General features: G+C 51.7%; 2 protein-coding genes across 2 annotated transcripts; one reads left to right on the top strand and one right to left on the bottom strand.

The window, feature by feature from the left end:
- The first annotated feature begins 4,517 nt into the window (after positions 1-4,517).
- CNTF (ciliary neurotrophic factor) lies at positions 4,518-10,567 on the top strand. Its single transcript, XM_006263562.3, has 2 exons — positions 4,518-4,718; positions 8,876-10,567. The coding sequence occupies exons 1-2, from the start codon at positions 4,605-4,607 to the stop codon at positions 9,344-9,346; spliced, it is 585 nt and encodes a 194-aa protein (XP_006263624.1). The 5' UTR covers positions 4,518-4,604; the 3' UTR covers positions 9,347-10,567.
- A 3,150-nt stretch (positions 10,568-13,717) lies between these two features.
- LOC102577143 (macrophage-expressed gene 1 protein) lies at positions 13,718-16,465 on the bottom strand. The gene has a single exon (XM_006263560.4). The coding sequence runs from the start codon at positions 16,336-16,338 to the stop codon at positions 14,167-14,169; it is 2,172 nt and encodes a 723-aa protein (XP_006263622.1). The 5' UTR covers positions 16,339-16,465; the 3' UTR covers positions 13,718-14,166.
- Positions 16,466-16,875: the final 410 nt, after the last annotated feature.

The following is a 16,875-nucleotide window of genomic DNA, read 5'->3' as shown; positions in this document are numbered from 1 at the left end:
GCAGTGCCTCACGCTGCAGCCGCTTGCAGCCCACGTGGGGCTGCTTGTTCCTGCTCTGGACAGCCCCATGCAGGCTGCGTGGGCCTGCAATGTGGGGCACTGGGCATGGGGCGGGGGAGAGGTTGCTTCCCCACCATGCTCAGCTTTTCCTTGGGCTCCTTCCTTGCACAGAGAAAAGCAGCCCCTCACCTAGGCTAGCAGTGGGGCAGGTTACAAGCTGGTGCTGAGCATGGGGAAAGGCAGCCCCTCGCCCACCCCATGGCCAACGCCCCGCGCTGCAGCCACCTGCAGCCTGCATGAGGTTGGCTGTGCCTGCTCCGTACAGCCCCGCGCGGGTTGCAAGCACCTGCAGTGGGGAGCGCTGGCCATAGGGCTAGCCAGGGGCCACTTTTCCCCACACTCAGCACCAGCTTCTTCCCTGCCAGTGAGCAGGGGGTTGGGGCTGTGCCTGCCCCCTGCCTGTACCACGGGGCTGGGGGGCACTGGGTGTGAGCAGGCGGGGAGCCAGTAGGAGCATAGGGCTCGCACCAGTGTGCCAGCTCCCTGCTCCCTGCTGGTGCAGCCCAGCCTGGCTCCACAGACCCCTGCCAGCCTGGGCCCCACTGGTGCTGGCCCTGGACATTGGTCCCAAGATGGTGACCAGGGGGTGGGGCACCTGTCAAGGAGTGGGGCTACCCATGCGGCCCTTGACAGCCTGTCAAAACTGGGTAAGCAGCCCTTTGCCGAAAATAATTGCCTGCCCCTGGTGTAGATGGTTGCATTAGTTTTCAGTTGCATCTTCCTATGTGTTTATTTGGGCATGGCAGGACCTTCAACATCTCGGGGGAGTGAGGCCTGTGGCTATTCAGCAGGTGGTGCAGAGGGAAGGATCAGTGGGAGATTGGTACTTGTGCCACTCCAGCTGGCTGGAACTGAACTGGGGAACCGTTTTTCCTCTAATTGGGATCTAGCCAAGGTTAAAAGTGGATGGAAATCACAACAAGCAATCAGTTGTTAGGTTGTTGACAAGAAACCAGCAGGGTCTCTGCTTGAATAAGCCCACAGGGTTGTTATGCCTCTTACACTGTCAATTAACTTTTTGGCGGGCCTGAAATGCACTCTTCCCTAGGTAAAGACCTACGGCTTGGTCCCACCCAGAGGGCAATAAACCAATAATTCCAAGACAATCGGATACAAATTCAATGAAAATATAATGCATCCAGTCACTATCAGCACTAACAATAACAACAAATAGGAATCACAAGGTAAAACTATATACAATACTATAGTGATATGCCTGTCAAGAATAAAGCAGGTAGGGGAGGCAGGGACAGTGTGCCACCATTCATCACCCTGCACCACTGCTGCCACCCCCTCACGCATGCACGCACACCCTGCTCCACATCTGGCCCTGCACTTCCAAGGGATGGGGGAGCTTGCATATGGCCACTTACACCTCCTGGGGGGGGGGAGCTTGCCCTGCCGTCCCCTCTGCCAGCAGCTGGTGCCACCACTGCCTCCAAGGAGCAAGGCTTCACCACCCCGCTCTATACCCTCTGTCCCTGCTATCACGGCAACGCTCCGCCATCCCACTGCATTTATGCTGAGCACTCTGGTTTCAGTAAGCATTGTGATTGGTTGTCTCTGCAGCCAGTCAGAGTGCTCCAAATGCATTACCAACAGACAGACAGACACACAGGCAGATGGACTAAGCCCTTTATATGGATTTACTAGCAAAGTACCTGTGGGGGACGGAGCCCATCGTTCGGCCCTGTGCTCCTGTTCCCGTCCCCCCCGGCTAATCCAGCCCCACCCCCTTCAGGCTGGACCCTGACCCCACCAGGAGTTTGAGGCTGGGGCTGCTCTCCCTCCTTCCCTACCTCTGCCATGGGCCTGACCCTGTTGCCCCCCACTCACCACAGCAGCCCTGCCCCCGCTTTGGGGCCTGTCCGCTTCCCTCCTTGCCCCTGACACTTCAGCTGTCTGTCCCCTGTCTGCTTTTGCCCCCCCCCGCTCTCTTTGCTCTGGGGCTGGGCCCATGTCTGCACCCCCTGGCCACTGCTTTGGGCCCAGAGGCCTGTTCCCCACCCCCAGCCCCTGCAGCTTTGGGTCCAGGCCTGCTCCCCACTGCGGCCATGTCTGTACCACCACTGCCCCACACCTGCAGGCCCAGCTGTGGCCATGGGCCCAGCGGTGGTGGCAGCGGGCCCAGGCCTGGGCCTGGCAGGAGGCATGGGCCCAGCGGAGTGGCTGTGGGCATAGGGTGGGAGCCACAAGCTGGTGGCTGCAGCTACTGGTAACCGCCTCCTCTCCCTGCCGGCTCTTGTTGGGTGCTGGGGGCGGTACTCTGGCCCCTGGCTCCAAGAAGCAGATCGGGGGGGTGGGGGTGAGGCCACCTTGCCCTCTGGCTCCATCCCCTCTGTTATGGCAGTGCTCCAGTCCTCACTGTTCCCCTCAGCCTCCAAGGAGCAGGGATGGAGGGGGTCAGGCCAGCTCCATCTGCCTCACTCCCCCCCCCCGGACCCTCAGTCCCCAGTGTTATGGCGGCACTCTGCTGCCTGTCCTGTTAATCTAGAGCACTCTGGCTACCAGGACAGCCAGTCAGAGCACGAATAAAGATTTACGGACGGAGACAGACTAAGGCTTTTATAATATTAGAACAAGTAACAGCCAAACAACACCACTGAGTTACCACACGAGGGCAATGGGGAGCACTAAGGGCCTAGTGTGGAGACTGAGATTGTGGCTAAGGCTAAAGCAGCAGTCAGGGAGGCTTTCTTTGCCTTTACCCAAGCGGGTACTGAGCACCTCAGATTCAAGGGTAGGTGACACTTGACCCTTGTGAAGAATGGCAGGTCAGTTGGGCAGGTGTGTTTAAGTATGGTGGGAGTCACTCCACAGCTCAGCGATACCCTGGATTTCGGCCCCTCACTCAGACACCCTTTGCTTCGAAACAAGCGCTGCATCCTCTCTGAGATATGACACTACTAATTCTCTCTCTAACTCTTGCAATCCAACCCTCAGTCAAGTGCTCACGCTGTCAGACTCACCCCTGTTGCACACAAGATCACACTCCCGCGCCATGTGCGCAGGCCTTGCCCACCGCCCCACGCACACCCCTGAGGGACTGAGTATACGGTTTTCATACTGGACTCATCACGCCACCTGTCAGTCATTTCATCCAATCAGTCACCTCAGTCTGTCAATCAATAAATAGTCCATCTCCACTGGGCCACTCGTAACCGTCCACAACGTACTTCATGATCATATTTTTCCCACCATCCTTGTTATATATATATATATATATACATATATACATACATATAAAGGGCTCAGTCCGTCTGTCTGTGCATCTGTAACGCTCTTGGAGCACTCTGATTGGCTTACTGAAGCAACCAATCAGAGTGCTGCGCACAGACAGACACACAGCATCTCATGATGGGCTGCGCATGTAGGTCATAGTGGCATCAAGGGCAGAAGTTCAGAGAAACTTCTCACGTCTGGCCATCCTACCAGTGTGATCAGGTCTGGACTCAGCTAACAAGGTTAAGGTCTATTTACGCTTTAGGATAGATTTACCTCACAAAAATAACAGTAGTCTGGGGCCATCAAGTCTCAACAGGGGTCTTACTGTGTTTGAAGGGGCAGTTTTAGGCCACAGAAGCTCTTGTTTAGAAACAGGACCTGCCCATCCCCTGGATGAGAAGTGGAAGATGGCTCCTCGCCCATTCAGCTCAGCAGGGAGGTAGGCAATGGTCAAGGCAACTTTCTCTCACCTCTCTGTAGTGAGAAACTGCAGAAGGGGACCCATACCAGGTAGAAGTCCAGAGATTCTCCAAAACCATTAACCTAAAATTGGTATCTTGAATTGTCAAGCCTGCTGAGAAACCCATAGCTCTCATTGCCCTCTATGAGGAGCTGATGAGTGGGCAGTGTGACCTTTTGCTGGTAAAATTCAGTAGAGGAGAAAATTAAGATGTAACATATTCAGCTACCTGGCAATTGATTGTATTCTCCAGTCTGAAACTAACTTGCAGTTAACAAGTTCACCTAGTGAAATGCCTAAAAATAGGTTTGGCAGGGAGAGGCTTGTCACCATGGGACTGGGAGCACTTCCCCATCAAAGGAGACTGGGAAAAAACAAAATAGGCTGGGTGTCACAACCAGATTTCCTTTCTGTATTTGTAAGGGATTATGTGTCACCTCACTGGGGATTAGCAGGATGCTAATCTAGCTATTGTAGATATGTTGGTAGGGCCAGGGAGGCGCACAGAGTGGACTCTTGCTGAGAGGGTGACTGGAGGTAGGCTAACAAGAGGGGAGCATGGTGGGTGTGGGAGAGGCTGGTTCTGGACTAGAAAAGTGGCAAGAGCAGAGAGACTGCCCTGGTAAAAGGTGAAAACTGCCTGCACTGATCTCAGAGGGAGGAATTCAGTCTCTGGAGGCCTCGGGGGATGGATGAGGGGGAGAGAACAAGCCAGACGTGTGAGTGGAGAATGCCCTATAGAGCTGGAATGTGCAAGCTGAGCTAGGGATTTTTTTCTCTTGTGGATGTTGCACAAACAGCCCTGTGTGTAATCCCTTTGGTTCAGCTTGCCTCTACTAGGGGAAAGACACTTTGCACCATGGCTTCAGCAGAACGGCCCCCGGTGATCCTCCGGTCCCTTGACCTCCGCAGTCGTGCAATACGCCTGGCCAGGAAAATCCGCTCCGATGTTGTCAGCCTCTTGGATTCCTATGTAAGTCCCTCCATAAACCCATTTTTCTGCTACATCTTCCTTAGTCATCAACCCCACCCAAGGACCCATGCCAACTTACTGGCAGAGGGGATGGCTTTCTTAAATCCATATCCTGCTTGTTGCCCTAAGAAGCTGGAGTTTGGGGGAGGGAAGGGGGTGCTTGTTCTAATGTGACAAGTACTGGATGGAGGAGAATCCAGGCATACTGTGAACAGAAAAGGGAGAGGTATCAGCCAACCAGTTCACCCAAAAGGTATACTCACAGGGAGATGGGTGAAGGGCCGTGCAGTGCAGGGTCTATATGGAATTCCTGTTGGCAGAGAGGTGGTAGTGATCAAGGCACACTACATGTTGCATAGAAGTTAGGCTCTTCTCTTGTCTTGTAGAGCTTCTAAGGCTGTTCCCACACAACTTTTGAGCTTTGTATTCAAGAGAATGGGCCCTTTCTTATAATTATTCTCATCACCATCACCACCACCTCTTGGGAATGATGAGGGAGAAGAGGGAAGGTGTCAGAGACCATGACACTGAGGATGCCTCCAGCTAGAATCTCTATAGCAGAGGTTCCCAACCACTGGGCTGTGGCCCGGTACTGGGCCATGAAGGGCTGACTGCTGGGCTGTCAGCAGTCACGTGCAGGGTTAAAGCTGGGCGGTGGGGCAGCTCTGGGAGGGAGGCAGCTGGCTCAGTACACCCTGTCCCACTCCTGCCGCCATGGCCGTGCCCACGCAGCAGGTATCAGGGCCCATGCTGGCCCGTGCAGGACCCCCCAAGCCTGCCCACAGCTGGGAGTGGGGGAATGTGGGTGGAGAAATGCCTGGGGTGGAGGGCAGGGTGATGGCTCTGCTGCTTCCTCCTAGGGAAGGCAGTGGAGCCCCTTCTTCCCGGGTAGCCCCAGATGCATCCCCCTGGGCCACCGCCTGCTCAGCCTCCTCCCCTGCAGGGTCCCCTCAGTGTCTGCAGCTGTGGTGACCCAACCTGATCCGATCCTCGCAACCTGCTCCCCCCACCACGTGAAAATTAAATGTAAATATTTAAATTTAAACTTAAACATGTAAATTAAATTGAAATATGTTTGACAGTCCACAGTATAAAAAAGGTTGGGAACCCCTGTTCTATAGGAGGGAACATGCATCCTCAGGATGTTATCATCCAAGCTGGAACTGAAGCAGGGTGTGGGTAGAAGATTCTGCCATAGAAGGGGCTCCTCTGGGGCAGATGAGGGGAAGGTTTTGTGCCACCAGGACACAGGACATGGTAGGAGAAACTTTGGGCCTAATATTCAAGGTTTTGGGGAATTGTTTTTTATTTTTAATGCTTTGCATATTTGAAAGGCTGCCTAAAGAGGAGACAAGTATTATCCCTGCCACAGAGTGCCATGAGTTTGAAAAACAGCAAATGTTTCTACCTTTCGGAAGAGTAGGAGCAGGGTCCAGCTGCCTAGGACTGTGGTGGTGGAATCTCTTCCTTTATGGGGGATTCCTGAAGGGGCTGGAAAGGCCACTCTGGGACGGAGAAAAGAGTGAATCCAGCATCCGTGTAGGGGCTTGGATTAGCTGAGCCTGGAGACCCCTTCCATCTGTGATCCACAGCCCGGAAAGGGTAATGTCATAGCATAGTATAAAAATAGGATTGAAAGAGACCCCTGGAGATCTAGTCCAACTCCCTGAATGAGGCAGGATCATTCCTATCCAAACCATCCTATACAAATCCTTGTCTAACTTAACTCCAGTCAACCCTGTCATGCAGTCCCAAGGCATAGAACTAACCTGTCACAGCTAAAGCAGCGGGACAACAGCAGCCAGTGCCCTGCTGCTGCAAGCGTTGTTAAAATATGCTGGAGAGATACAAGGAAAAGGGCCATGGCTCCACTACAGAGTAGAACACCCACAGTCTATACCAATGTAACCATGGGGTAAAATTCCTTCCTGACCCCAAATAGGGTGATCTGTCTTACCTTGAGTGGAGGGGCAAGAACCTCTAGTGAGGAACCTCCAAGTTTTAGTCCCAGAAGGAGTATTGGCACATCACAGTCAAAATCTTCTGCCTTGGCTGTAGCTAACAACCAACATTTTTGAGGAAGGAGCGGGGAGAGCGTTAACTAAAGTCAACCCTATCATGCAATCCTAACACATAGCACTAACCTGCCACAGGTAAAGCAGGAGGACAATGGTAGCTATTGTTGTTATATATTATAACTGTGATCTTTTATATATATATATATGTGTGTGTGTGTGTGTGTGTGTGTGTGTGTGTGTGTGTGTGTGTGTGTGTGTGTGTGTGTGTGTGTAAAATACATAAAACATACACATACACTCGGTGTGTATGTGTGTGTGTGTGTGTGTAATATAAATGCCCTCACACTAGCAACAAGAAGTGTGGGGGATTCCTTCCCAGCCTCACCAGCATAGCACAGAAGCATGGAAAATACCCACAGTAGAGCATGGGCATAGCTATGGCTAGATCATCCCTGACCAATGATTATTCAGCCTCCTCTTGAACACCTTCAGTGTTTGACGTTCAACAATTTCTCTAGGCAGTCTATTCCACCGTCTCACTGTTCTAACAGTGAAGAAGTTTTTCCTGATATCCAATTTAAATCTACTTTGTTGCAATTTCAAGTCATAGATCCATGCCCTGCTCTCTGTGGCAAGACGGAGGAGGTGTTCACCTTCTTTATGGCACCCCTTCAGATATTCATATTGTTTCTGTGATTCACTAAGACTCCTAGATCCTTCTCAGCAGTGCTGCTATGCAGCCAATTTTAATCCATTTCATATTTGTGTTTCTGATTATTCTTCTGAAAGTGCAGCGCTTGGCATTTGTCAATGCTGAACTTCCTGTTCAACTTTCCAGTTTGTCAAAAATCCTTCTTAATTGATCTCCTGACCTCCTGACAGTCCTTCTCACAGTCCTTCTCAGCTCCTGACAGTACTTCTCAGTTTTGTGTCATCTGTAAATTTGCTCAAGAAACTTTCTATGCCAGCATCTAATCATTAATAAACATGTTGAACAGCACTGGGCCCAGAAGCAGACCCCTGTGGGACTCCACTTGAAACCTCCTGCCATTCCAGCATGGAGTCATTTATAATTACCCTTTGCTTGTGGCTATTGAGCCAGTTGTTATTCCACCTTATAGTAGTTTTGTCTAGCTCACGTTTCTCCAATTTGTTTACAGGAAGGTCATGAGGGACTTTGTCAAAAGCCTTGATGAAGTCCAACTACAGCATATTCACTGCATCCGTTCATCCACCCAAATAGTTAACTTGTCAAAGAAGGAGTTCAAGTTTGTTTGGCAAGTTTTGTTCTTAGTAAATACATGCTGGCTGCTCATGGTCAGCCTTTTGTTCTCCAGATGTCATAGTACAGGTACCATATGTATTATATGGGAGGTACCAAGGCATGAGGAAATAGATGGTTCAAGGAATTGGCTAGCTCCACCTGACACATCATTTTTATAGGAGGGAGCTTTCACTGGGTGCCCAGCTCTAAATTCCCTGAGCTAACAACCTGGCAGAAGCACTTCCCCAAATCCTGAGGAAGTGCTGTCTCCAAGTAGGAAGTTCTCCAGCAGAAACTCTCAGGCAGCTCCTGTAATGCATGAAGCCCCACCCTAGTACTTGCTCTTGTTGCTTAAGGAGAGACATCTGTGACATTAAGGCTGCCAATGCTCCCAAAGGCAATGCCTGATGGCTGCTGTTTTCCTAGCCAGGACCACCCACCTTCTGGAGCTGAATGCACCAGCTGCTCTAGCTTGATGATAAGCAAGTCTTGTTACTGGGCTTGGTATGACCCATGGACAAGCAGGGAATCCTAACTTATCCCAGTAGGGCTATGAGTAGTAGGTTTCCCATGGCAGGCTTGACAGCAGTTGCCTTTGCTAAGGCCACACTGAGAGGAGGAAACTGCCCTGTTTGTACTGGTGGATTCTCAACAAGACAAGCAGCAGTTTCCCTCACTCTTCCTCTAGTTTATTCCTCTTCTCATTTGTGTCTATTGCACAGCCAAGGTCCAGCACAGTAGGCATATTCTTCAGCTTCTGGTTCTTAACAGTCAGCCCGCCCTTTTGTGGCTCTTTCATATACAAACTTGCAAGGTGAATGGGACAATCTTTCTAAACCTTGACCTCTGTCCCTCCCCCCTGATCCCCAAACCAGGTTGAACGGCAGGGGCTGGACAAGAACATCAGCCTGGATGGTGTAGACAGCATGCCAACAGCTGCTGTGGAGCACTGGAGTGAGCTGACAGAAGCTGAGCGCCTGGGGAACAACCTGAAGGCCTATCGTATCTTCCAGACCCTGCTGGCTGAGGTCTTGGAGGATCAGAGGACTCACCTGACCCCCATAGACACCAACTTCCATGAATCCATCCAGTCTGTTATGCTGCAGGTCTCAGCCCTGGCCTCCCAGCTGGAGGAGCTGTTGATGCTGCTGGAGCACAGTGTACCAGCCCGAGAGGAGGTAGAGGGCACTGCAGACAGCACAAGCCACAGCATGTTTGAGAAAAAGCTGAGGGGGCTGAAGGTGCTGCAGGAGCTGGCCCAATGGTCTGTGAGGTCCGTGAAGGATTTGCATCATGTTACCAAGCACAGTCACAGCAGCAGCACAGTCCATGTAAGCCACCAGTAAACACAGTCTCAGATAGAATGAGGCTGCCTGCCTCTTCCCTACATGTGTGCAGGAAAACACTGTGGGGAGGGTGAAGGGAGTGGTAGGGGAGGGAGTGGCAGTCCACGCCAACCCCCTCCTGGTGGGTTGTCTGTCCACCCCCTCCTGGTGGGTTGTTTGTCCAGAGAGGTATCCCAGTACAGCAAACCAGAGCCAACTTGAGGTGGTATGGGACAGTTCTCCCACTGCCGGGTCAGACCAAGACCCCAGACCTAGCAGCCAGCTAGATCATGGGAGGGACCTGCCCCAGGACACCCATAGCTGGCTCTGTGCCTCAGCTCTTCCTTAGGAGAGCTGCTTAGCACCCATAAGTTAAGGCTTGCACAAGGAGACGCTGCTTAGCACCCACAATTTAAAGCTTGGCAAGAGAGAGGGACCAGCAGGGAGAGGGATTGCCTACACTTCTGAATGTCCCTACTCTCCTGCTACCTGTTCCCCACCCATTGCCCTGGGGCAGGCTTGGGCAATATCCCTGCCCTTTGCTCCCCTTGGCCTTGACCTTCCCCTCAGTTGGAGGAGACAATTGCTGGGTAGGGGCTGAGGGTAGGGATCACAGGGTTAGGCTGTTCCACTTTGCAGCATAGACCTACTCCCAGGGGGTAAGCATGATGGTGCAGTGCTGGAAGGGTGTGTTCATGGCAGTGGGAGGCCTAGCCTCTTAAGTGGCTCCTGCCTAGGCCAGATCCCAGTGCCCTCTGTCCAGCGCCCATTTTTCTTTGCTGTCCTGCCACTTGAGCTGTGCCTCCTATGCCTGGTATCACACTGGACTTTAGCAGGTCCCAAAGCAAGGGGTGTGCAGAAATAAGCAAGTCTCTAGGCAGGGACACCTTCAAGCAAGTTCCTGCCACTAGGATGCACTGTCTTTCAGTGCATTGGAACCAAGGTGGTAAAGAACCTGGGGGTGGGTGAGGAGGGTGACAGGGGCTTGTTTGAGAGAGGCAGTGAAAAGTCTGGAGTGGGATAAGAAGGAAGGAAGACCTGTTAGTGTGGTTATGTGGAAATGCCTTGCCTAGGGATTCCTAGATGCTGCTGGACTCAGGGTCTCACCCGAAGGCACCTCAGCTTTCTGCTCTGGTGCCAGGGAGTTAGGTAGCTCATGTGCCATGTACAGAGAAGGCCTCAAATGTGTGTGATTCTCTCCCACACCCCATATCCCATTAAATGTTCCGTTCTTGCTGCTGCTGCTGCTTTTCCTGGTTGATTCTCTGAAAAAAACTGGAAAACAAGTGAGGTTCTGCATTAGAGATTCTATGCTAGTGACCTAATTATGCCAGAAGGAATTGAATTACGTCCAAATTTCTTTTAAGAATGGATTTAAAACTAATGCCCAACAGACACTTTGAAGGAAAGTTCTCCCTGTTCAACTGAGTTCTGAAAGAGATCCAAATGCTAGCCTACTCTCTGCCCCAGTCCCTCCGTAAAACCAGACACAATAAACATCAGTAAACTTCATATTTTGAAAGTGAATAAAAAGAAACAAAGCAAAAAAAAAAATTCTGCATGTCAAAAAATAAACCATTAAGGCCTTCTAGCTATGCATCTATAACAAGCTTTTTATTAATTTATTAATTTTTAGTATATAATTAGGATTTATATGAAGGAATAGAATATCTGATTTCCTTCTTGCCTTTGCAAGTCACTTTTAAACACAGTTCCTCTAATGCAGCTCTTATACATTTATATGGATAAACTGTTCTAACAGAAGTCATTTTAGCTTTGAAACATTTTGGGTCTGACAAGATTTGCGATTTTTGCTTTTGAAAAAACGGACAGAATTTAATCTCTAACGGTACTAACAGGGATTCTTGGAGTCCCATAAAACTTTGTGATCTCTAATTTTGCCATCTGGGTTTGCCATTGTGATCTCGAGTTCTCCCATAGGTTAAAGTTAGTGGCTGTTTTTAGCATGAGAAGATACTCGGTTTTCCAGGAGAGTAGCAGAATGAACTGTGAAGAAAACTGCACTGGAATGAGATGATTACTTTTTCAATCCCTGAAGAAAAGTTTGTAGCAGGGTCAGTGTCGCTGTAGCTGTGATGATCCAGAAAAAATGTGCATGAGTTGAGGGTTCTTTGTGATACCTTTTATTGAACCAACTGTATAGCGGGGAGAGCTTCCAGACAAGCTTTTGGGCACAAAGTGCCCTTCCACAGTTCTCCAACCCATACAGTTGGTCCAATAGAAGATATTACAAAAAAATCCTCTCCTCATAGAAAAGTTTCTCATAGAAAATATTTTTGGATAATGAGAATATTTAGAACCTAGCAAGAGTTTAAATGTCCAGAAATGTGGAGATAAGAAATGGTTTGAGCTGTTTAAGAGAGAATAAAGGAGAGTGTGTTTCAAACACGGTGTGCTGGCTTGATTTGAGGAGGCTGGGGAAATAGGGGTGGCCTGTTCCTCTTAACACCTCTAGAGGGCAGCAATAGTCCAGTTTTAGCTACAGGTTTATACTGTCCAAGGCTATAACAGCTTATCTGGGCAGCAGCAGGTTGCTCAGCACAGGCTGCAGAAGCCACCTAAACCCTGTGCTACTAGTGGGTCTGCTGCTAGCTGGGGTTTTTCCTTGTAGTTTGAAACAGTCAAGACCCTCCACTCCCCACCCTGCCCATATGGGTCATAGGGGGCACTAAGCTGCGTATGTGATCTCTCTGTGTGCAGGTGCAGAGGGGAATGCCACGGCCATTGCAATAGGGTTGCGGTCTTCACATGGAGTGAACTTGCTTTACCCTCTCCCCCCACCCCCGCTGCACTGTCCAGGGAGAGGTTATTACTCCTTTCCCAGGCTGAAAGTGAGGAATTGTGAGGTGGGAGGAAAAGAGTGTCACTGACTGGCCCTGAGGCTGCTCAGTGAGTCACGACTTGGAACAGAGACATGGCCACAGAGTCGTAACAAGGCAGCCAGGCCCCAGGAGCAGCAGGATGCATGGGGGTAGTGGTGATTTCCAGCTTCAGCTATGGCTATGGAGCAGGATTGTGTGACGAAAGGAAAGGCTATTATTTTTCTGCTCTGCTCCCACCTCTCAAGTCAGCATCTGGGGCTGCTGCTTCATGGCCATGCTTCTCTGGGCACTGCCCACTCAACCCTTCTGCCTTGTGGCTTCCTTGACTAGCCCATAAGATGTGGGATTCTCTCCATAACCAGTGCCCCAGCTCTGGCTCCAAGCAGCAAGGTAAGGCTATGGATTTACAGGGATATGATCGTGTGTTAGGAGCATTTAGCTATTCAGCTGTTTCAGCTTTGTTTGACCTATTGATGGGGTTTACATTCCCTCCACAATAACACTCATTGGGGGGAGGGGGAGCAAGGGTGAAGTGATTTCCATTTAACCTGTTGGGCTTGGGACTGCTCTTTCATCCCAGAATCTGTCTGGCTGTCTCTCTGTCTCACCAGCCCCTTGAAATCCATTCCCCAGAACAGAACATACTAGATATGGCTGGGGCCCAGCTGGTGTCTCCTGGGGCCATTAGCCCTTAGTATGGAGCAACTTTTCTAACCTGCCTGCCCCAGCCCTCTATAAACCCCCTGCCTTCATCAAATCCCCCCCTGGCCCTTAGAGCCCTCTCCCCCTGTTGCACCTGCTCCAACCTGCTGGCTCATCTCTGCTGTCAGCCCCTGACCCTGTCTTGCTCCCATCAGCAAGCATCTTGGTGTCCTTAAGCTCCCAAACCTTATGTACATTCCTTCCCTTCCCCTGCCCCCACCCTGCCAACAGTTGCTTGTCTGTCTATGCTATGGGATCTTACCCTTCAATTTGGGGACACAGATCTCCAACAGGGAACCAATTCCTCCTTCTTTACCCCTGCAACCACACATCCTGTTCCACAGAGCTCCCCTCCACAAACTGTGTAAAAGGGACCCGGAGTCACCTGATGCCCTGCTCATTTCCACACACTTCCTTTTTTTAATATATATATATTTAAATTTCACCCCACCAGGCTGCAGAGAATCTCTTGAAATGATGACCCCTAATATATACCAGAAAGCAAAAGGTGGCTCCAGTGGGTGAGAGGCCGGGGGAGGGGGGGGGGAAGCGGGAGGAGGAGACTGCAAACTGCATTCCTTGGTTGATCTTGATTTCAAAGCCAACCTCACTGTTCTCTGTGACAGTCGTCCGCCTCTCCTCTCCCTGTGGGCTTGGCAATCCCATGTTCCATACGGGCACACGGACACTTCCAGTCCAGATATGGATGTTGTCACTGCCAGACAACCACTCTCCTTTGTTTCCCTTGGTGAATGCAGCATCGCTTTGTTGGGGCCATACCGGGAACACCTGGCTGATTGCTAGTGCTTCATGCACAGAGCTATGTGCAATAATAAAGGGGCTCCACTTGGATTGCAGAACTTCCATCTTTATTACAAAAGCAGTATGCTCAGTACTGCTGTTTGCAGCCCTGTGATGCAGTATGCACTCAGAGCTATTGCAAAATTCTCCAAACACATTGAGTTTCTGGTTTCACCCTCAAAATCATCCCTACTACTGCTGGTATTCCACTTTGCAGGAACCTATAGGTTGCTATCACTAGGAGTATTGCTACAGCAGTGATAAACAGACAGATTGTCTCCTAAAGGTGCAACAACCTTCCCCAAGGGACTAAAGTACTGCCCCAGCCTGACTTGTCACACTAATTCTTAGAAATTGCAATTAATCCCTGCTTCTCCCCCAGCTCTACCATGTCCCTCCCCCTGCCCCAGCTCCTTGCCTGTGGACCATCAGCTGCCTCAACCCAGCCCCAGCCCCAGCCCCAGGAGACTGAGTCCAAGGATGGTGACAGGGGGTTCAAGCTGAGCTGATCTGGGGAGCTGCCACAGCAGTAGATTCATATCTTCCTGACTCCTGTGCTGAACAGCTGGATCGCAACTCCTGATACCCCCTGCTCTTGTATCTCCGGGTGCCATAGATGACTCCAATGACAGCTGCCAGCACCATGATCGCAGCCACCACGATGCCAGCCACAGCACCCCCTGAGAGTCTTGAACTGGACTGTGCCTCAAAGAGTCGAATCATTTCCTGCTCATCGGTGGTGTTAGCTGGCCGCCAATGCCTGCTGCCCTGCAGCTTGACCCAGGCTTGGCTGCTGTTCAGCTGCACCAGGATAGTCTCTACCAGACTGATGTTGGGAGGCGGCGGGCGCAGGAAGGGGGGCAGCTTGATGGGGGCCAGCTGCTTGGCAAAGAGCGCCCCAGCCTGTAGGCAATACATGACCTGGCAGCCGTCGCTGAGGTAGGCCTTGTGTTGGCTATACCCCTTGGGACACTTCATGGGGTAGTTGGTGGGGGCCTCCTGGTAGAAGAAATCCTGCAGGAGCCCTGGGCTCTGCCCCTGACGGAGCCCAGCCAAGGGGTTGCCAGCCTGGCAGCTAAAGAAGCCTCCAAAAGGCACGGCAAAGGGGGTTGCCATCTCGTAGTCATTGCTCACACACACCTTCAGGTCCTCAAAGAGCTGCAGTGGGTAGAAGTTGGCAGGGCAGGCAGGCGCCCCCATGATAGGGTTCTCCTGCCCAGGGCTGTACAGCCCACCAAATAGGAAGCCTGAGCCCTGGGGCAAGGAGCTGCTGGCAGCACACCAGCTAGCTGTAAACCGAACACTAGTGGTGTAGTAGCGGACGCCACAGACCTTCTGGCAACAGGTGAAGAAGAGCCAGCAAGTGTAGCACTGCTCCCTGCACTCAGTCCGGGGCTGGCTGGCTGTGCGCTCTTCTGCATGTAGTGGGACAGACCCAAAGCCAGCTGGGCAAGAGAAGCTGCCTGTCAGTGGGTTACGTGTACGGTAGGGCTGGCACAGTGCCTCCACGTCCTCACCCGACACACCCACACACTCCTGGAAAATGCCCCCGAAGGTGAAGTTGGTGCTGGCTGCGTGGCATGACCCGTCATCCACATTAGCTTGGAAGTCAAAGTTGCTGGAGTCAGTGTTCACACAACCTGGGTGAGTGTTGATGGCATAGTAGAGACGGATAGCACACTCCACTGTGGCTGCCACTCGACGGGCCGTGGGCACTGGCAGCTCAGGCAGAGCTTCAGGCATGAGGAAAAAGGGCAGGGGCAAGCCACGCCGGCCAATGGCCACCAGGTGGTTAGGAATCCCCTCCTGCCACTTCTGAAGGGTGATGCCCGGGTAGAAGGGCACACTACCATGACTTGAAACCCGGGAGTCCACTGTGTTCTCCATATAGTCCTTTGTCAGCTCATTCTGCACCTGTGCAGAGGCTCCGATGCCCACATTGACCTTGCTGAAAAAGGTGACTGAGGCCGAGGCAGTGACAGCTGACTTCTGGGCTACTTTGTCCAGGACAAAGGTCTGTTTGACTTGGTCCTCCTGGATCAAGCTGGCTCCGGCCTCCAGCCTGGTCAGGACATGGGTACCATAGCGGAGCACCAGCAGCTCTGCTAGGTATTGAGCCGCCCGGCTCCAGTTGTTCTCCAGCAGGTTGCCAATGTCCACGAGCTGGCTGCGGAGAGCAGGGTGTAGGGCAAAAGGAGGCTGGGCCTGCACTGAGTAGATGTGGTGCCTCACCTGCACACGGGTGGTGACTGTCTGATCGTAGACATTATGGGTCTTGGTCTGTTGGTTGCTGTCAGAGAACCTGCCATTGAGAATGCCCAGAAATGAGGCCTCGGCATTGATGGAGCCAGCAAAGGCATCAGTATAGGAGAGCCAATTCTCGATCAGCTCTGAATGCACTTCCACAGCACTCTCCCGCAATGGTATAACATCCACCCCATCAGGAATGAGGTACTCGCTGTCCTCGGTGGTCCGGCACTGGGTGTATGTAAGGTCTAGCACCCTGCCCATCTCCACATTCTGCAGGTTGTCCCAGCCCCCACCTGGCAGCACCTCCAACACACTCACATTCAGGGCCCTTTTGCAGGCTAAGAACCCAGGCTCCGTGCTGACAGCCACTGTCATGCTCAGCAGAGCCCAAAGCCACATTGCCCTGGCTGGGCACATCCTGGGGAGAAGCTCTCCCTAGGAGATGAGTCTCTTGCTTCTCACTCGATGTGTCTCCTCTGAGCAGCTGTTACCCAAATGCCTGCTCAAATCTTTCTCCCCATCATCAGCAAGTCTTTGATTTTCAAAAGAATTTATAGAAGAGATGGGGGGGGGGGGGGGAAGAGGAACTGTTGCATTGTCCAATCACAGTGCACAAGTGGAAGACAGGCAGGGGAGGGGGCTGACTCACAGTCATTTGACTTCACTCTGCCCTACCAAGAGGAAAATACCCTCAAACCACCCACCCAGCCCCAGCCAGCAACCTCCCTGTTTAGCAGCACTTCCCCTGGGGAAATCCATCCTCCTCACCCAGTCCCAGGGAATCAGATGCAAGAGGGCTGGTCTCAGTCCTGGAATTTCCAGTACGTGAAAACAGAGAATCGAAACTTAAACCTCTCAGCAGGGAGGGATGGGCAGAGCTCAGACAGCTCTGCCTAGCAGGGACTTTCCCAGGTTATGAGGGAAACGGTGTTCACACAGCATGAAAGTGAACAG

Source organism: Alligator mississippiensis, chromosome 2 (assembly GCF_030867095.1).
Source record: "Alligator mississippiensis isolate rAllMis1 chromosome 2, rAllMis1, whole genome shotgun sequence".
In the NCBI taxonomy this organism is placed as follows: Eukaryota; Metazoa; Chordata; order Crocodylia; family Alligatoridae; genus Alligator; species Alligator mississippiensis.
Note: the sequence above shows the minus strand (reverse complement) of the source record. Positions and strands in the feature narration are given on the sequence as shown.